General features: G+C 44.2%; 1 protein-coding gene across 1 annotated transcript in view; it reads right to left on the bottom strand.

Annotated features, from left to right (window-relative positions):
• PHEX (phosphate regulating endopeptidase X-linked) overlaps nucleotides 1–21026 on the bottom strand; it is a 1438972-nt gene that overhangs the window by 818742 nt on the left and 599204 nt on the right. The window contains exon 7 of the mRNA XM_086934549.1: nucleotides 12877–12993. Coding sequence (XP_086790675.1) covers nucleotides 12877–12993 — 117 coding nt within the window. The remainder of the gene's footprint in view (nucleotides 1–12876; nucleotides 12994–21026) is intronic.

The following is a 21026-nucleotide window of genomic DNA, read 5'->3' on the forward strand; positions in this document are numbered from 1 at the left end:
CATATCCCCAATCTGGGCAATCCCCTTCTCCACCCACCCTGCCATTATCATATCTGCAAAGAATACTAGTGGAAAAGACCTGTTTTTATACATCCTGGTGTACCAATTGAATCTCCCCAAACCAGATTTCTTTAGAAAAGCATTCAAAATTTTAATTGCTGCCCCTACTGTCTTAAACCTCGTCCTCTTATAGTATCCGAAGTCAGTGCAATTTAAAAAACAGTTTTCCGCCTCAACCCCTAGAACCGCAGTATAGACTTCGGTGGAATAGCTTGTGATTCTTTGATCGATACCACTGCCCCCGATCAATCCCTGCATGTATTGTATGGCAGCTTCCCAATAATATAGTCTAAAATCTGGTGCGCCCCACCCACCCCTCTCTCTCGGGAGTGATATAAACCTATAGGCCCGCCGCGTTTTGCCCTGTGCCCAGAGGAATCTATTAAGAATTATCTCCAGTGCATTGAACCATCTACCTTAAAAAAATAACGGGATCGACCTGAAAAAAATACAAAAATGTTGGCAATATCAGCATCTTAATGACGTTGGTGCAGCCCACTAGGGATAAATGCAAGTTATTCATTCTTTCCAGATCTTTCTTCACCCTATCCATTAAGGGGGCCATATTACTCTGTACCACTGTATCTAGATCCGCTGAGATTGCCACTCCCAAATATACAGCCGAACTTACCACACTTTGGTCATTACAAGCTACAAACCTATTACCTACTATCTGGGTTTTGGTTCTATTCAAACTATATCCCGAGATCTGTACAAACCGCTGCGCCTCGGCTTCCACTTCTCCAACAGCTACAGACGGGTTAGGTGTCAAAATGGCCACGTTGTCCGCGTAGGCCAACATTTTTACCTCACACCCGTTTTCTCTCATTGGGAGAATCTCAAGGTTGCCTTCCAACCTACGCAATAGAGGGTCCAAATATAGCGCAAACAGAAGGGGGGATGATGGACAGCCTTGCCTGGTCCCCCTACAGGTCTTAACTGCTGCCGAATACCCCCTGTTGACTCTAATCCTTGCAGTTGGTTCTTTATATAAAGTCCGTATAGCTTTTATATAGCCCTCTCCTATGTCGCTCCATCTCAATGTTTTCCATAGGTAGTCCCAGGAGACCCTATTGAACGCCTTCTTAGCGTCTAGAAAAAGCACTGCCATAGGGTCTCCCAGGGTACCTGCCGAATCAAACATTGTGATCATCTGCCTCACATGTTGGGTAGTACCCTTGCCAGGAATAAACCCATGTTGTGAGGGGCTTACCAAATCCTCTATAATCCTAGCAAGCCTCATAGCCAACATTTTGGAATACATTTTGGCGTCAGTATTCATTAGTGGAGAAGTGTGGCTCAGGGGTTAGAGGCGGCAGACCCGGAAGCTGAGATCGGCACTGGACCAGGGTTCAATTCCCCGCCTCGGCGGGTCTTGGGCTAAAAATTCCACGGACTCGATAATTCTCGCTCCGGTGCCTTCTCGGCTCACGGGTTCACACTCTGCGACTCTGGGCAATAGCTTGCTTAATCTCCACAACGGCCCCTCGTGGCGGGATGCCTGGCTTTCACCTTGTGGATACCCTGCCGGGGTTATCTCACAGGGGAATACCAGGACGGGTTCCCTAAGCAAGCGCCGAGAAACCCACTGCGGGTAGCTGTGCGCTATATAAGCTCAAATACATTTACATTTACATTTAGTGTGATCGGTCTATATGAGCCAGGTGCAGTTGATGGTTTCCCTTTTTTTAAAATCACAAAAATGTCTGCTCCCCTCCATGAGTCAGGTATCGACTCTCCCTTTTGTGCCTGCAGCATAACATTAAACATATCTGTAGCAATCACACCTTGGATTACTTTGTAGAACTCCACCGGTATCTGGTCTGGTCCCGCTGCTATACCCGAAGGGAGACTACTCAAGGCTAACATGAATTCCTCAAGGTGAAATGAAGAGTCTAACCCCTCCTTTTCTTCCTCTGTTATGAGCAGCGGGAGGATATCACTTAAGTAGCTCTCTATCTCCGCTAGTCCTCCTGTGTTAAAGCAAGCATATAAATCCATATAGAACTGCCTAAAAACCTCCCTCACTGAGTCTGCTTCGGAAACAGTGCTACCCCGCCCATCCACTATTTCCTTAATATCTGACGAAGCTAGTCTCTGCCTGGTTCGTATAGCTAGTATCTGGCCCACCCTCTCGCTTATCTCATATGTAGCTTCCTTTTTAATCATGTAGTTCTCAGCTGCCTTCTTGGCGATATTTTCCGTAGCTTCTGCCCTGAGAGCCACAATTTTAAGCAGATGCTGGTCTAAGGGTAGATGCTGCTGTATAGCTAATGATAGTTCATCCTCTTCTTTAAGAAGATTTTTACATAGTTCCTCTATCCTGGCTTTTTCCCTTTTATGGCTGGACAATACAAAACTCAATGTATCGCCCCTGATCCCCGCCTTAACAGCGTCCCATACCACCCTGGGGGCACGGTTTCTTTATTAATATCCCAATACCTCTTGATCCACCCCTCCATATATTTTCTGTATGCCTCATCCTTCAATAGCGCTCTTTCAAATGTCCATTGAGTGTCCCTTCTTTGCGTCTTCCCTAGTCTAAGCGTTAAAATTAATGGACTATGGTCAGAGATAACTCTGGGTTTCCTTTCGATTTGTACACCAGTCATCAGGGTGTTGGTAATCAAAAAATAGTCCAACCTGACCATATCTTTATGGGGAGCTGAGAAAAAGGTACTTCCATCCGTATACGGGTGAGTCTTGACCCATGGATCATCCAGAGAGTTATGTAGCACCATATCTGAGAGTGCCCTGTGTGTCCTCTTCTTTCTCCCTGTGTACTGTCCACGTGGCTGTAGAAAGATACTACTCGGGTCATGTATATTGAAGTCACCACAGCATACTATAGTCTCTGGCCACTGTGCCAGCTCTGCATCCAGATATTGGAAGACCTCGGGGTCATCCTCCGTTGACCCATAGATTGTGGCCAGTGTTAACTTCTCTCCTTTGAAGCCTATCTCCAGTAACACCCATCTACCCATTGGTCCTCTTTCTTCCTTGTCACCACCACGTCCCTACTTCTCCCTAATACTGCTACCCCCCTAGTTCTTGATCCCTGTTTAGGGTTTGCCAGGACTGTAAACCCCAAGTGCTCCAGCAGGTATCCCCTTGATGCCTCTATGTGTGCTTTTTCTGCAGGCAAACCAAATCCAACCGGAGTGTTCTAAGTAATGCGGCGACCCTAAACCTATTATTCATATCATTAAGGCCACAGACGTTAATTTGTTGGTTGTTGGTGTCAATGAAAATGGGCACGAGTTTAACAGGAGAACTAGGACGAGAAACCCACCTTCCAGGGAAGAACGGAAGTGGATGTGTTACTATCTGAATATTAGGAAAATGAGAGGGGTTATCGGAGGGCCTTGTTTTAAATCACAACTATGTTTATGTGAGCCACCGAAACACAAATCAAGTACTATAGTGAACGGGGCCGATGCGGGAACAAATAAACAAAAAACGGAAGTGGGTCTGTTGGTATCTTAATAGTAAGAAAGTGAGGAGGGTTATGAGAGGGCCTTATTTTTAAATCACGACTTATGGTCATGTGAGCCACCGAAGCACAAATCAAGTGCTATAGAGAACGGGGCCGATGTGGAAACAAATCACTGGACGGATTCATAAGCAATCGTATCAGTAGTAAGAAGTGTGGAGCTGCAGGAGGTGCAGGACAGAGCGTAGATGAAAAATTATGAGTTGAAGAATTGAGGTAAAATAAGAAGAGAGGGAAAATAAAGACACTTAGATCATGTGAGTGAAAGAAAAGTAACTAAACTACAGGGTAACCAGTGACATAACACAATAATGCTATATTACATTTATGAGAAAATATTAATAAGAAAATATTATTACAGAATTAGAGTAAATTGAGAGCAGGACAAGCAGGCTTGTCAGTGTGTGTTATTTCATTAGCATGTTCTGCCTCTCTATACAAGTTTGTAGAGCGAATCAGGTTCAGAGAGTATAAGAACAGTTACATTTTTGAAAATCAACTATTGTCTTGAATATTAGAGAAAAAACAATACATGGTTATTAATAAGCATTTTACAGAGAATGTCACTCCAGAAAGGTGTAAAATAGAGTGAAACAGGCAAATCTATTTCTGAGGGCATCTTCCTTTATCAGATTTTGTCTCTCTAGTAGATGTGTTCGGGCAAGATTATTTCAGGGAATTGAAGATATTTGGCGTTTTTATTGGAAATCACGAATTTTCTTGAGTAGTGAGAAACTGTATACAAAGTTAGGGATCCAGAAGAACAGGTGCACAGCTTGGATAACAGATGTATCAATAATGTTTGTCAGTTTCCCAGAAAATATTGTAATTCATGATCCTAATTCTGCCCATGGCGGACTGTCCATAATCCAGCTTGCTTCCTGCCGTCTAGGTCTGAGTTCACGGTTGCCCCCTCTTATATTAGCCTCTGTGACGTCTATTCCAAAAAATTGAAATCTTTTGTGAGGACCTTGCGAAGGGCACAAAGCAATATGTAGTGCCATGGGGTAGCATGCATCTTGTTGGTTGACTGCCCTTGCATGCTCACTGATGCGCTCTTTCAGAGCGCGTATCGTGCTGCCAACATACTGGCTTTTGCAAGTGCACTCTAGTACATAGGTTACATAATTAGTGTTGCATGTAATGTTGTGGATGATGTTGTATTTCTTCTTGTTGTGACCATAGAAAACCTTAGTTCCATGGCATGCCCATTTGTAGACCCCGCAGCATCCGCATTTAAAGAAGCCCTTGGAGTGTGGCATGAGCCATGTTGACATTTTAGTTGTTCGTGGTACAGTAGGACTGAGCCGGCTTTTCAAACGTTTTCCTCGCCTGTAAGTGATGGAGGGTTTTGTGCTTATAGCCTCTTTTAGAGAGTTGTCCCCGAGGAGTATTTACCAGTGTTTGTTTAAACTTTTATTTCACATTTGAGCTGATTTCATTGTAATCCATTATTAGTCTGACTGATTGATTGTCGTGGGATTTCAGTCCTTTCTTTTTGGAGTTTGGTGCTTCTTTCAAGTTTTTCGATTCTTCTGGATGCTCTGTTGATAATCTGGGGTTTATAACCTCTGTTAGCGAATCTCTTTTCCATGTCCTTCACACATTTCTGGAATTCAGAGTCCTCGCAGCAATTTCGTCTGGCACGAACCAATTCTCCATAAGGGATATTTTCGGTTTGATGTGGAGGATGAGAGCTCATGGCGTGCAGTATTGCGTTGCAAGAAGTTTCCTTGCGGAAGAGAAGGCTGTGCAGATGACTTTCCTTAGTGTAATCAATCAATCAATCAATCATCGCATTTATATAGCGCACTACTCACCCAGAGGGTCTCAAGGCGCTGGGGGAGGGGGGTCCGCTACTGCTCGAACAGCCAGGTCTTGAGTTGCTTCCTGAAGGCGAGGTGGTCCTGGGTCAGGCGGAGGCGGGTGGGGAGGGAGTTCCATGTCTTGGCGGCGAGGTAGGAGAAGCACCGTCCCCCTGTGGTGGCTCTTCGGATGCGGGGGACGGCGGCGAGGGTGAGGCTGGTCGATCGAAGCTGGTGTTTGGGAGCGTAGAAGTTGAGGCGGCTGTTGAGGTATCCTGGGCCTTGGTTGTGTAGGGCTTTGTGTGCGTGGGTGAGGAGACGGAAGGTGATTCTCTTGTTGACCGGGAGCAGTGCAGGTCTCTCAGGTGTCCGGAGATGTGGCTGCGACGGGGGATGTCCAGGATGAGTCGTGCTGAGGCGTTCTGGATCCGCTGGAGTCTCTTCTGGAGTTTGGCGGTGGTTCCGGCGTAGAGGGAGTTGCCGTAGTCCAGATGGCTGGTGACGAGGGCCTGGGTGACCATCTTCCTGGTCTCGGTGGGGATCCACTGGAAGATCTTACGTAGCATGCACAGGACGTTGAAGCACGATGAGGAGAAGGCGTTGACTTGTCTGGTCATGGAGAGGGAGGACTCCAGGATGAAGCCCAGGTTGCGTGCGTGGTCTGTTGGTTTGGGTGCGCTGCCTAGGGCGGGGGGCCACCAGGAGTCGTCCCAAGCGGCGGGTGAGGATCCCAGGATGAGGACTTCCGTCTTGTCCGAGTTCAGTTTCAGGCGGCTGTTCTTCATCCATTCGGCTACCTCTTTCATCCCTTCGTGAAGGTTGGCTCTGGCGGTGGCGGGGTCGTTGGTGAGGGAGAGGATCAGCTGGGTGTCGTCGGCGTAGGAGATGATGTTGAGGTTGTGCAGGCATGCGATGTCTGCGAGGGGGCTCATGTAGACGTTGAAGAGGGTTGGACTGAGCGAGGAGCCTTGAGGAACGCCGCAGATGACTTTGGTGGCTTCAGATCTGAACGGAGGGAGGCGGACTCTGTGTCCTTCCGGCGAGGAAGGAGATGATCCACTCCAGTGCCTTCTCCTGGACTCCGACGTTGCTGAGGCGTTGTACTAGGGTACGGTGGCAGACAGTGTCGAAGGCCGCGGAGAGGTCGAGGAGGATGAGGGCCGCTGTTTCTCCGTTGTCGAGCAGCGCTCGGATGTCATCGGTGGCGGTCTCGTTGCTGTGGTTGGCCCGGAAGCCAGACTGTGAGGGGTCGAGGGATTCTATGTCCAGAAAACTCACCTTGATGGTACTGGACTCGCATGTAAATCTCATGTCCATGTCATTACTATTCAAATGTTTACAGAAATCCTCAAGACTGTCTTGAGCGCCAGACCAGAGGAGGAGGCAATCGTCAATGTACCTCCCCCAATAGAGAATCAAATCAGTCCATTGTGACCCTTTTCTACCCCATCCCCACTCAGATTCCAAACAACCCATGTAAAGGTTAGCAAAAGAAGGGGGAAATGTGGAACCCATTGCAACTCCCCTTGTCTGCCTGTACCATTGTTTGTCGTATAAGTACACATTGCTGTCAAGGATGATAGTCATCATGGAGAGTAACATGTTGGTGTGTTGCCATAGGGTCGGTGGTCTATTGTGTAGGAATTTAGTCACAGCTTGTAAACCCATGTCTGGTTTTATAGATGTCTATAGTGACACAACTTCCACAGTGGGCATGATTAAGCCTGGTTGCCATTGAATGTCTGCCAAAATACTAAGAGTATGTTTAGTATCTTGTATGAAAGAGGGCAGGTTCTGGACCATTGGATTGAGAAAAAGGTCAACATACTGGGATAGCCTCTCCGTAGGGGCCCCCATCCCAGAAATTATAGGTCGGCCCGGGAGGAAGATCAATTGTTTATGTATTTTAGGTAGGGTGTACAACCAAGGGAATGTGGGTCTAGAAACTTTCATGTACAATGCCTCATCATCATCAATGATGCCCAGGGTGTGCCATTCACAGAGATGTTTGTTGATGAGGATGGTTAGTGGGCCCATAGGATTGTAACCAAGTGATTTATAACAGGCAGTGTCTTGGAGCTGGGAAAGGATTTCGTTGTGGTAGTCAGACCTATCCATAACAACCACGTTCTCGCCCATGTCAGCCTCCCTAATGATGATTTCAGTGTCACTGCTCAAGGTGTTCAAAGCCAATCTTTCTTGTCTTGTTAGCTTGTCTCTGCCTCTGTATTTGGTAGTACTATGTTTATTGTCATATTTTTCAATATCTTGTAACACCAGGTTGTAAAAGATGTCTTTTGGATTACCACCTGGGAGAGTAGGTGTCCATTTGGATTTCTTTTTGAGTCCGCTTGCTAATGTTTGGTTTGTGTCTATGTCCAAATTATGGAATAGATCCTCCCAAGAAAAAGTGGGGTCATCTAAGTCTGCTATCGAGAGAAGTAGGTGTGTTTCTTTAAGATCATTAATGCTTTGAAATTCACTGGGATTAGCGTCTAATGTGGTCCTATTCGATTTGATGGTCGGTGGTGCCTGGAAGGTGTTCTGCTAAGAGACATATTTTGGGATGTATGGTCCATTTCCAGATGGTCTGTGCTAGCTGTGACAGATGGAGAGAGTGTGTCCCTACCTGTTTTTGTATGTAGTACATGGCTCTACAAATTAGGACTGTTTTACGTGCTGGCTGATTTTGAAATGCTTTCAGTGCCAGAAAAATCTCTAGCAGCTCTCGATGATCTATATGAAGCTGTTTCTGCTGCAAGCTCCAAATGCTCTGAATTGTGTGGGCTTGTAGATGTGCTCCCAAACCTTTCAGTGATGCATCTGCTGTTAGTACTATCTGTGGAACCGAGTCACTGAAGGGCCGCACTTTTAAAAGGTTTTTTATGTTCCACCACAGCAGAGAGCGATGAGTGCAACCGTCTACGAACACTAAATCTGATAACTGACTGTGAGCTTGGTTCCACTGACATGCTAAGCGTCCTGTAGGAGACGCATCTGAAGTCTTGAGTAGGGGACTGTAAAAATGCAAGACGCCGTAATTCACAATAACTGCATGAACAATCGAGCTGGTAAAGAATGTTGAGGCTGAAACTGAGACATCAGGGTTTGTATAGTCCTTACTCTGGCTGGAGTTGGGTATGCTAGAGCTTTTTGAGTGTTTATAGTAGCTCCTAGATATGCTTGAGACATGGATGGTTGGAGATGGGATTTGGACAGATTTACTGTGAATCCTAGCTCGTGGAGAAATTGCACAGTTTTTTGTGTGTGGCGTAGACAGCTGTTGTGCGAGCTGGCCTTTATGAACCAGTTGTCTAAATATGTGAAGACATGAATATGTTGTCGTCTTAGATGGGCTGCGACTACTGCTAAGCATTTTGTGAAATGGATGTGGTTGTTACTCCGAATGGGAAGACTTTGAATTGATAGTGTTGACCTGCTACCACAAACCTGAGGTATTTGCAGTGTGCAGGGTGTATTGGAATATGAAAGTAAGCGTCCTTTAAATCCAGAGTGGAGAGAAAGATTCCTTGCTGAAGAAGGGGAAGCACTTGTTGGAGTGTTACCATATCAAAATGGTCCAACTGAATTATTAGATTTAGCTCTTGTAGGTCTAATCTAGGGCTGAGAGAGCTGTCCTTTTTGGAAATTAGAAAGTAGAGGAAGAACGCCCCTGTTCCCTGCTATGGTAAAGGGACTGGTTCTATTGCACCTTTCTGCAACAAAGTGAGAACCACTTTCTTTGGAAGGGTGAGATGTTCTTGTGACATGAGGTGTGACCTTGGAGGAATGTTTGGTGGACTACTTGTAAGTTCCAGGCAATAACCAAATTGGATAATTTGTAGAACCCATTTGTCTGATGTAATCATATTCCAAATGGGTTGAAATTGGCAAAGACGTCCCCCGACAGGAGTGGAATGGTCGGGGGTATGGAAAGGAAGTCACTGTTTGGTGTTTGCAGGGGAAGTGCGTGTTGAGTTACCTCTGCCTCTTCCCTTGCTGTGTTTCCTCTATATCCACCTCTAAAATAACCTCTTGAAGAGGGCGACTGATTTTTGCCCTTGTAAGAGGAGGAGGGATTGTCTGTAGACACATTTTTGGAGCTGCCCCTGTAAAATGAGCAACAAAAAGGATCCTCTATTGGAAGGTGATTGTAAGGCCCCAATGGACTTGGCAACCTCAGTATCCTTTTTTCATCTTTTCTAGTGATGTATCGGCAGCTGGACCAAAGAGGTGTTATTTGTCAAAGGGTTGATTAAGAATAGAGGCTTGCAACTAAGCATGTCTACAGAGCAGTACACTAGTGTTTACTGCTCAAGCGGATGTGTATGCCTTATCTAGAGCACATATGTTAGAGGTATTAGTTATTAATTTTCCCTCATGAATAAGGTCACTAGTTCTATCATTTTTCTCATTAGGAAGAAATTCAATGAGCTTTTCGAGCTCATCATAATGAGCTCTATCATACCTTCCCAATAGTGCTTGAGCATTGGCAATACGCCATTGATTAGCTGCTTGTGACGCTATCCTTTTGCCAAACGGGTCAATTAATTTTGACTCTTTATCAGGAGGCGGGGTTTCCCCTATTGTTTGCAAATTAGTTCCTTTACGAGCATTGGAAACTACCTGAGTCCAAGAGTAACTGCCCATTGATATATACAGGGTCATTAGGTGCAGATTTGTACTTCTTCTCTATCCTTGGTGTGATGATTCTAGCTCTAACAGGGTCTTTACAGATGTCATCAGTATGTTTAAGCATACCCTTTAACATTGGTAATGTTTAAGTAACCCTTTGAGATTAACTTAGTGCATCAACACAATAAATCCTCCTCTAAAACCTCTTTATGAAGCTCTACTCCATGATATTGTGCAGCTCTATTAACGAGCTCAATATATCCAATGTTATCATCTGGAGGATAAGGTCTGGATGGATATAGGTTGGGTCACTATCTGGTTGAGGGTCAGCAATATAATTATCCCATGGGTCAGTATTCTGTGGTGTGTAGTCATCTATATCCCCATTCTCTGTATCCTGTGGGTGGAGGAGAATGTGTAGATACAACAAATACATTTGGATCAATGGTTAAAGAAGGTGGAATGTATGGTGGTGAAGGGTTAGTATCCACTTTTTTCCTTTTAAGAGGAATGTGGTAGTCTTCTTGTAAGCCCATGTTTCTCTTCTCAGGTAGTTTGGCATGAATCTGTCCAGTTTCTGGATTAATCACAATCTCCTTCTGTTTCGGATCTGAAGGTTGGAATATCTGTCAGAGGCTCTTTAGTTGAAGTACTTTCCATAAACGCCAGTTATGGAGTGGAAAGTTTTAGACTTATAGACCGGTGGCACAGGAATCAGAAGGGCTTGTATTTAGATGCCGAAGGATTTGGGTCGGCACCATGGTGGGGACGAGTGAGCTAAAGAATGATGATGGATTAAACCCAGATCAGTTGACTGGGGTGAGTGCTTGCAATGTTCAACATTCCGACAATCATCCGCTTTGGTTTAGCTTTGTTCACCCTAAGTTGGCAGGGTATGCCCAGACGTGGGTCCCTTGCTTACTTTGCCATTGGATTCAAGCTAGCCTGGCTGATGACGGCTAATTAGCCAGAGCCGGTCCCGGGATGCTTGTTTCCGGTCCAGGGAAGACATGACTTGGCAGTTCAGACTGAACTGTTCTCATGAGTCACAGGGTCAGACTGATTTGCATATGGCCATGTCTGAACTATGGTGGCGGAGTGAGCTAAAGAATGATGATGGATTAAACCCAGATCAGTTGACTGGGGGTGAGTGCTTGCAATGCTCAACACTCCTTCCATCATCCCCTTTGGTTTTGCTTTGTTCGGCCTAAGTTGGCAGGGTATGCCAGACGTTGTTCCCTTGCTCACTTTGCCACTGGATTCAAGCTAGCCTGGCTGATGATAGCTGATTAGCCAGAAACCGGTCCCAGGATGCTTGTTTCTGGTCCATGGAAGACATGGCTTGAAGTTTGGGCTGGACTGTTCCCATGAGGCACAGGGTCAGACTGATTTGCATATGGCCATGTCTGAACTGGGGTGGCGGAGTGAGCTAAAGAATGAAGATGGATTAAACCCAGATCAGTTGACTAGGGTGAGTGATTGCAATGTTTAACACTCCATCCATCATCCCCTTTGGTTTTGCTTTGTTTGCCCTAAGTTGGCAGGGTATGCCCAGATGTGGGTCCCATTCTCACTTTGCAACTGGATTTAAGCTAGCCAGGCTGATGACGGCTGATTAGCCTGAAACCAGTCCCAGGATGCTTGTTTCCGGTCCAGGGAAGACATGGCTTGGCAGTTCAGGCTATACTGTTCCCATGAGGCACAGGGTCAGACTGATTTGCATATGGCCATGTCTGAACAGGGGTGGCGGAGTGAGCTAAAGAACGATGATGATTAAACCCAGATCAGTTGACTGGGGGTGAGTGCTTGCAATGTTCAACACTTCGTCCATCATCCCCTTTGGTTTTGATTTGCTCGCCCTAAGTTAGCAGGGTATGCCCAGACGTGTGTATATATATATATATATATATATAGAGAGAGAGAGAGAGAGAGAGAGAGAGAGAGAGAGAGAGAGAGAGAGAGAGAGAGAGAGAGAGAGAGAGAGAGAGAGAGAGAGAGAGAGAGAGAGAGAGAGAGAGAGAGAGAGAGAGAGAGAGAGAGAATGATCATGAGAAAAAGAGAGATAGAAAAATGTTGGTGGAGAGAAAAGGAAAGGGATGAGGATAAACAGAGAAGGGGGAAGCAGAGGGGCAAGAAATTTCATGGCGCTGAGTACCGCTTTTAAAGAAAAAGACCCTTACACCACACCAGACTCCACATGAGAACAAATGCAATATTGCTTGAGAACAAAGGCAATATTGCTTGAGACGGAATAAAACATAAAAATTAAACTAACATTATCATGCTATGTGCTCCCCTTCCAAGAGGAAGTTTGCCCAATTTTTTAACAGCAGGGACATTAAATTACAAATGTGAACCTTGTTAGGCAGTATATACACATTTTGACCCATAGAATACATCATGTGCGGCCACTGAAATTGAGAAAAAACAAAATGTGTTCATGTATTGCCAGGAACAGTAAAACAACAGGGTGTTCGATGTGATGTAAACCTATAACGCTCTGAAATATTCGAATGCGATCACTTACGAATATTTCTTAGAAGTGCGTTTACTTTTCAATGTGTTTCCATAGTGACTGTGCCACATACATTTCTTAGGATTACACTATGTGCATCAATAGTCTCTCCAAGGAGCAATTACTGTACTCACGGAGCTGTGAAACCCGCAGAGGAAGGCGTATATTTCCAGACATTAGTGGGCGTTGATTACTTTCGTGTGAGTGGGCAGAACAAGTATATTACATGGGGTTTGACAGTCTCTCCCTTATTTTCTCCTTGAATATTCATTGTAAAATAGACTACGTTTCAAAAATGGCTCCCTTGTCTATGTTTTTGTTATAATTGCAGTATTTAAAAAAAATGCTTTCGCGTTCTAATTACTAACCTCTGCGATTTTAATTTCTAGTTTCAGCACCGACTTCATGTCAGATTCAGCTCTGGTGGCATTGGCTCCCAGGAGAACGGCTACATCAACCATGAACTTCAGGAGCGCGTCCTGGTACTGTGAAGGAAAGAAGTATGAGTTAGACAGTGCCCTGCAAGACAACATTTAAAAGGACGGGAATTTGAGCCTTGTTACCAATGTATATTCTAACGGAATAAATAGGCACGGACTGGCTCTAAATGACACAGTGGAAAGACCAAAAAATCCTTAAGGGGAGCGGTGTTTTAGGGCTTAATAGGAAGAGGGATACTCAGGAAATTCAGCTCTGAACTGTGGAAGCAGCATATTTTTTTAGGACTGGTTAGATAATGTTGGCAAGAGCTAAAAAAATGAATGCATCAGTATCAGGTATCGAAGCGCTTTACACGAGCACCAATTGCCTTACACAGGGACACCTTCATTTTTCTTAGGGAGTGGTAGATTAAATGGTTTACTCACAATCACAGGATGCTTAGCTGTCATTGCCGAGACTCAGTTGCCCCAGTAATTGGCTGTTGTAAGCATCATTTCCTCATTCCTACAGACATTTCATTGAGGCAGCAGCCATATGAATCTGAATTGAAAGGGTTTCCTATTGGTTTCCTTTTCTTTTTTGTGATGCTAGGTTGACTTAAAGTTCAAACATCTGGTATTTGAGACTAAAATATGTCGTCTCTTATTACATCACTAACTTGAGTCCTTTGTCTAGTAACTATGGGGAGCAGAGTTTGAGTTTTGGTGGTTGCAACCAATCAAGCAGAAGGAAACTGAATCCAGTAGTGGTGAAAACTTTGATGACCTTGGATTAATTGGGGATACTTATCGTGGGATAGATAGAAGAGTATTTGATGTTCTTTGGCTGCTGGGCTTCAGAGACTCTTTTTCAGCTTGGATCTGGCCAGGGAAATATTTGATAGATGTTCATTGAATTTTATGTTCTGGAGAAAGTGCACATGATTTACCTGCTGCATATCCCACTAATGATTGGTGGGACTCTGACTGTCCCTCCAATGAGAAGAGCCGAAAGGTTCTGTAATCCAGAAGGAGGAGTGTAGTTGGACGATTGCAATGAGAGCCAGGGCACTGGGAGCAGAATGGAAAAAGGCAAGCAACGTAAAACAGCCCATGAATATGTATGCGTGAACATATATTTGTATGTCTCTATGTTTTGTATAAATGAGAGGGATAGTGTTTGGTTTTGTCTGGAGACTGTGCTTTCGCGAACTGGTGCTCTCCCTCTCAGTGGCCAGTGATATCTTAGCCCTTATCTTAGGGCACCCATGACATTATAGGCATGGTCATCATTTACATGAGCCTATACAATTGAGGATAAAGTTTTGCCTAGTGTTTCCACCATATTATAGACAAAGTACATGGACGAAATGGCTCCTAAATATGGGTTGTACAGGAGAATAGGCAGAGTTAGTGGACTCCCTCAGAGTGCCCTTTCAGACATGGGCATGTAGCTTCCCAGAGATACCCAATAGGTAGAGGTACAGCCATAGAACGGATGGGGTTGTACTGCAGAAACACTTTGGTGACTGAAGCAGCTATACTGACAATGCCTCTGTTGAGACTCCCTGCACTGTAGTCTTTAAGGGGGATCTTTAGGGGCAAACAAATGTTTGTGCATTCAATATTGTACTTCATTTCTTGCACTTGAATTGTATTTACGTACCACTTTTGCCAAAGAGCTTTAGAAACAGACTAAAAACTGCTAACAGGAGTATACCAACATATGAACTGTAACAAAGATTATAGATAAAACAAGCACTGGCGTTGCCAATAGGTCTCGCAGTAGGAAAGTTGGAGCTATTACAATTGCAAATAACAATGCCTTTTATTTTTGTTTTTATTTTAAAAACATAAAGGGCTTTGTCATTTACAAAAGCAATAGCTCCAACTTTCCTACTGCGAGACCTATTGGCAACGCCAGTGCTTGTTTTACAATATGTTGGAAGAAACCGCTGCAGCCTCGAGAAATAAAATGGATTTCCCTGTAGATAAGGGTTTTTGTCGAGACCTAAGAGGTCTATCTTTTCCTGATTTGAGTTGTGTTCTGTAAGACTGCTAGGGGTTTCCTCCCTGCACAGTTTTTGCGATTGGGCCTTTAATAACCTTATAGCAGTCGGCCTCGGGCTGTAATGATATGCTTGTGGGCGTGCAGGCTAAAATAGTGAGGGAATAAGTACTGGTGGAATTTTGTGCGGACCCCGCATCATACAGGGCACATTAGTTACCCAATATCCAACAGCGACTGCCGCAAGTCGCAACTTTTTATTTATTTTGATTATTAAAAGTGCACATTTTTTTATTACAGATTTTCGTCAAATACCTCATCGCCCGTCCTCTTAACAGGATGCAGCGTGTTGGAGATGGGAGAGCTAGGTGCGACTCTTAAGTGTGCATGCCTAAACTGGTGCTGCCTTAAACCTACCGCCCCCTAAAGAGGCTTTGGAGTCGCAAGAAGGGCGTTCCTTAGTGAACCGTTGCATAATCGCCGTTTCGAGTCTGAACCAATGTTCCCGCAGTTGTGCTTCAAAACCGCTGAGTAATGGTCATGTGGCGAGTTTTAGTTTAAACAGTTCGTTCCCTTGCGTTTGTTCCCTTGCGTTTGTTCCTTTTGTGTGGTGTGATTCACAGCTTAATGAGTTGCAACAAAATAACGTTGCTTGTGATTGTAAGAACGCCACCCTGCCCTCTTTTGTAGTGGCTAATTTAATTCCAGAGCGCTCGTAAGGGGTTTCTCGATGAGGAAAGTTTAGGCTCATGGAGGGCTGCAGAGGGACGACGTAAATGAAGCCATGTAATTTCTGTTGCAGGTTACATTTGATTATTTTCACTTTGCCTTGGCATTTAAGGGTATTTTTTGGGGCATTGCAGGATAAAGTTATCTTTTGTCAAAATTGTATGCCAAACGTGCTGGGAGTTTCTGGCTAGAGGGAAAGGCTAATGAGGAAGTAAGGTTGAAAGATCACGGTATTTTTGTTGAAAGGGGAAGGGAAGTTGACTGAGAAATTGCGTAGTATTTGTCTTTAAGTGGTCTTTTATAGAGGCAATGCCGGGGATCCTGGGCTTCGCAAAAGTGCACAGTTGTCCGGACGGGGCTGGAGTGGCTGAGGGTGTGTAAGTACTACTATTATTGACGTTATGCGTTAGTGAGACTAACAAAATACTGCGGAATCCCCATTTCGGTTTCAATTTTTTTGCTAATAATGGCATACAGTTTTCTTTTAATAAGGAATTTGACTGACCGGGGGTTTGTCTCACGCTTTCTCGGATGCACCCTTTTTTAAGAACTCGGAATTAGCTGTATGTTTTTCCCCCCCTCTGGCAACAGGAAGTGAAGAAACGAAGTCACCTTGCCTCGCTGATTAAGCACATTATCACAGTCTTTCCCCTTTTTGCAGAAACATTGCAATCGAAGCGTATCTTCTTTCAACTGCACAAGTTTCATTTGTTCATTTCTGATATTGCAGTGATGTGTAGAAATGTTAAGAGCTGCTCGTAGCTCCATGGTTACCTCTGAGCAGAGGGCAGTACAAGCATCGTCACTGAAAGGGTTTGAACTGAGTGCAGTGTCCCTGTTGCCATGCTACTAGAAACGAAGAAGTGTTTGCAAAACATAGCACGTACTTCTCGCTAGGAAGACAGAGTGAGGAAGACAGAAAGAAGAGAAAAAGAGGGAGAGAGAAGGAGGGGGTGAGACAGAGTGTGGAAGACAGAAAGAAGAGAAAAAGAGGGAGAGAGAAGGAGGGGGTGAGACAGAGTGTGGAAGACAGAAAGAAGAGAAAAAGAGGGAGAGAGAAGGAGGGGGTGAAAGAAGCAGAGGGACTGTGCAAGGGCGGCGTGTAGGAGACGGATAGAGAAAGAAGCGAGAGAGGCTGAGACTGCAGACAACAAAACTGAAAGTACGGCCGGCCTGCGGCCGGCCATGAATAATTAGGGGAGGAGAAGCCCTTTGATGTGCTGGGCTGGCCGTGAATGCGCGTGCTTCTTTGCTCACGTGATTCACGTGAACTCTAAGAAAAACGCAGTGCAAGAAGCCCTTGGTTTGACGAGGATTTCGAGCACTTGAATTCTCGATCCCTCAATGCGCTTGCGCGCATTGTAGGTCACGAGACCTAAAAAAGTAGATGGGTGGAAGGTGGTCGGCGGCAGAAAGAGGAAGTCAATGGGAATTCCAGTATCCAGGGAGAGTATTTAAAAGGAACATAAATGTGAATTGGCACAAGGAGGATGGAGATACACAAGAAAAATTCCAATACCAAAGATTGCAAGGGAAAACGTAAAAAGAAACATATTTTATAATAGAAATAATAGGAGAAATAGGAGCAACAAGAAGAAGCCAAAGAATAGTCAAATTAAACCATTGAAAATTGAGCAGAAAGGGGCAAGAGAATACGAGAGAGAGTAGATATAGGATTCTTAGTAGAGTGAACTTTAAGAAATGGACAGCTTTTCACAGGTTAGAGTTGAGAACAGCAAGAGGAGGGGTTTGTCGGAAATGTGATGAGAGGCGAAAAGAAGTTTGTCAAAGATAACCCCACGGGTATAACCTGATGATGACAGTGGGGAAAGGCAGGAGAAAAAGATACAGAAGAAAAAGGGCAAGCATAAGAGAAAGAAGCAGCACAGCATTTTGATTTTTAAGATGATGGTAATGGAAGGACAGACTGAGTAATTAGGCAAATAATCAAAGGTTGTGGAAGAAAGCCCATTTTCCATATCCATAGAAGAGGCATCAAAGGTCAAAGTAGAAAATCAAGAAGATAAATAGTTTGAATAGAGAAAATGAGAGGACCACTGGTTGAGTATGAGAGGCAGAATCATGCTTGTCAAGGCTCAACATAGAAGTGACCGTTGAGATAAGAGGAAAGCAAACGACAAAGTTAGCCCTCACAGAGGTCTTAGTAGAAAGGTAAGTTCCTCAGAGGCAAATGGAGACCAGGGGCGGCTCTAGGCTCACGGCGGCCCTGGGCAGGGAGCGTAGGTAGGGGGCCCCGGAAGAGGGGTCCGGGCGGGGTGGGGTGGAGCGCAGAGTCCAGTGAAGAGTGGGGGGGGTTCAGGGTGTTTGGAAAAGGAACAGAGCCGGAGGCCGCCAAATCCCTGCCAAGGGGCCACCACGCAAATATGTATCCATCCTCAGAGGATTATTATATTAAGGATATATATTGGCGTGGTGGCCCCTGGGGTTTGGTGGCCCTGTACAGGTGCACAGCTTGCACATGCCTAAGACCGCCCCTGTGGAGACACTCCACATGATGCAGAATGTGTGCTGTCCAATGAACAACTGCTGCAGGTTCTTGGTGAAGTTAATTGCTTCCTTGAATCATTAGATTATGTTATCCTCTTGGTAATGCTGAGCAGCGTGTCTTAAGATCGCCATCACCGATTTTGAACAATTAGTGCTGACAAAATCCCAATCCCGACTAATGTTGCCTTACCTGAAAGCATTAACAATAGTATTATTTCCAATGCAGCTTTAGCATTCCAGGTGAATAAGAGTGGAATCATTTTTATACCTTGCACTGCCACAGTTTCTGATTTTCAATACATGTTTTTAGTGCATTTATATGTCAAAGGGGCAGTATAAAGGCTACAATAATTGTATGTTATGAGGACCAATTTTGCTATTGGTAATTGCTCAGCACATACAAAATTAGGGCCAGATAAGGAGGAAGAAATCGTGGCTTGAAAGAGAAAGATGAAATAAAATACTTGGTGAACCCATAATTTTGGGGGCATCATCAAGATATCAGCAGTCTCCTCTGTTTGCCATCTGGAACCTTTCTGACTATAACTTGTACTGAATTGGTTATTTCAGGAAGGTTCATTTAAATACTTATTCAGAAAGATAAAAATAAGTATTATTAACAGTTAAAATAGGAAATGAAAAGCATCTGATGAATAAAAAACTACACATAAATATAAGGAAGAATGTATGGAAAAAAACAATAAAGCGTAAAAACATGGGAAGTGAGGAAACATTTTAGATGCTCTTTTGACAAAGCTAAATCTCATCCGGTGATTTTCCTTGAACCATCAATTAACACAAATAATAGCAAGAGTCACAATTTCTTCTTAACATCTTCATCGTGATGATTTCTGGTGCTCCTAGACAACTGAGAAAATGTAGGGGAAAGAGATTCGGAAGCTCCACTGGTTGCCTGTGGTGCAACGTTCTAAGTTTAAAGTACTCTGCCTTGCCTATAAAACATTGAATGGGACAGGACAGGTACCTTGAAACACCTCTTCTCATGGTATCACCCAGGCAGAGAGTTAAGGTCGACAAACGCCAGATTAATGCTAGTTCCTAAGATCCGAACTACGAGCTGGGGAAGTCGGAGCGTGGCTGATTGCGCAGCGAAACTATGGAACACCATTCCTGTGGCCATGAGAGGGATGAATTCTCTCTCTTCCTTCAGGAAAAGAATTGGTTATTTACAAACTTGTCTCCTCTTTCTCTATGTCTCAAGGTCCTACTCCAGTCAGCGCCAAGACACCCCAGGTATACGTGCGCTTTAAAAGTTTCATTAACATTAACATCTATGGGAAGGAGAATCGATCACTGGTCTCAGCTCCAAATGGTCGGCTCATTCTTCGTCCAAGATGCTATTTATTTACCTTTTATCTATCAGAGTTCTCTGATATCCCTTGAGGCTACTGAGGACCAGAGGATAATTGAGGAGCACCTCAAAAACTTGGGATCAAGCAGAAACAGAATCCAAGGTGGCACAGTGCTGCCCCTGCAGAAAGAGTAATAGGTTTCCCTTTTTCTTTTCATCCTCCAAGTCCTTCTGTGTTCTGATTTGGTGGTGGTAGTGAGAAGCCATTCCTTTAGTGACCATTAGCCCGGAGGTAGTGCTCATTTCTAATATAATCCATATATATGTTCCACAGCTAAATCAGCATTCTTTTGCATCACTTCCTGTTGTTTTACTATAAATAATCCCAGAAGCTTTTCATCAGGTGACATTCATTATGGCAGGACCCTTCTGTGAGTGTGTGACGCTATTAATTGCCTCTCAGTGGCAATTTTACGAAATAAGGGATCTTCCCTTGAAAATCAACCCTTTCTAGTTCTGCTGTTCAGCTGCAGCGTCTTTGTTGGCTGCGTTCTTGTATCAGAATGTTTGTTTTCAATATTTTCCCATTTCTTATGAAAAATCATGATTTTAAGGCAGCTGAAGACAAGATTGTCCAGCATTTACTCATAGATACTTGCCATTGGTTGTTTAACTCCGGCGTCGGCAGATCTTTCCCCCACACTCTCTCCGGAATCCTGAAATCTTCCTCTCCTCCCAGAATCAAGGCCCAATACCAAAGTGCGATTTCTTTATGAATAGTGTCTGTTTTCTGCATTTCACTTTCCAGGGAAGGGTTCCCAGTTCTAGATTCTTTTAATGATTTCGACCAACCTGAGAGTTGATAGAACTTGAATTTAGAAAGTGAGCCCAAAGTCTTGGAGGATAAGGTATTCCACTCCAAAAGGTTGTTTCCAGACATCAGTTGACCCCACGTGATTAGTCCAGCTGCTTTTATAGGGAGAGCTAGTTTATCTTTAAGGCACTCAGGGGTGCCAGGAGAGTCCCAGATGGGGGCCAGGTCGCTGTAATAGGGAATGTTTAGAGTGCATCTTATGCTAAACCACAGTTTGGCCGCGGATTTCAACATCTTTAGTTTAATTTTTTTTTAAAGAACTTCGGATGTCCGAATTTATATAGAAAGTGGCTGGTTTTACGGGTCATAGTCTGGAAATACAAAGGGTAGCAATCAAAAACACATAGGAGCTTTCTATTAGATTTAAATTGAAAAGCTCTACAATATTCATAGAGATCAGGGCTTGCAATGCCCCCCTGGATTTTTTTCCTTCTTAACTTGTTCCAGGCAATTCTGGGATTTTTTGAAGACCATATGAAGCTTGTGATCTCACTCTGGATTTTTTTTAGAGTTATTTTATTAAATTCAAGGGGGATAGCACCAAAGATGAATGTAAACTTTGGCAGGATTGACATTTTAATTAAGTTCGATTTGCCTTGAAACGACAAAGGGAGACCCCCCCAAACTTTCAATAATCTTTTAACGTCCTTGTCTATTCTTTGGAGATT

The sequence above is a fragment of the Lissotriton vulgaris genome, chromosome 8 (genome assembly GCF_964263255.1).
Source record: "Lissotriton vulgaris chromosome 8, aLisVul1.2, whole genome shotgun sequence".
Lineage (NCBI taxonomy): Eukaryota > Metazoa > Chordata > Amphibia > Caudata > Salamandridae > Lissotriton > Lissotriton vulgaris.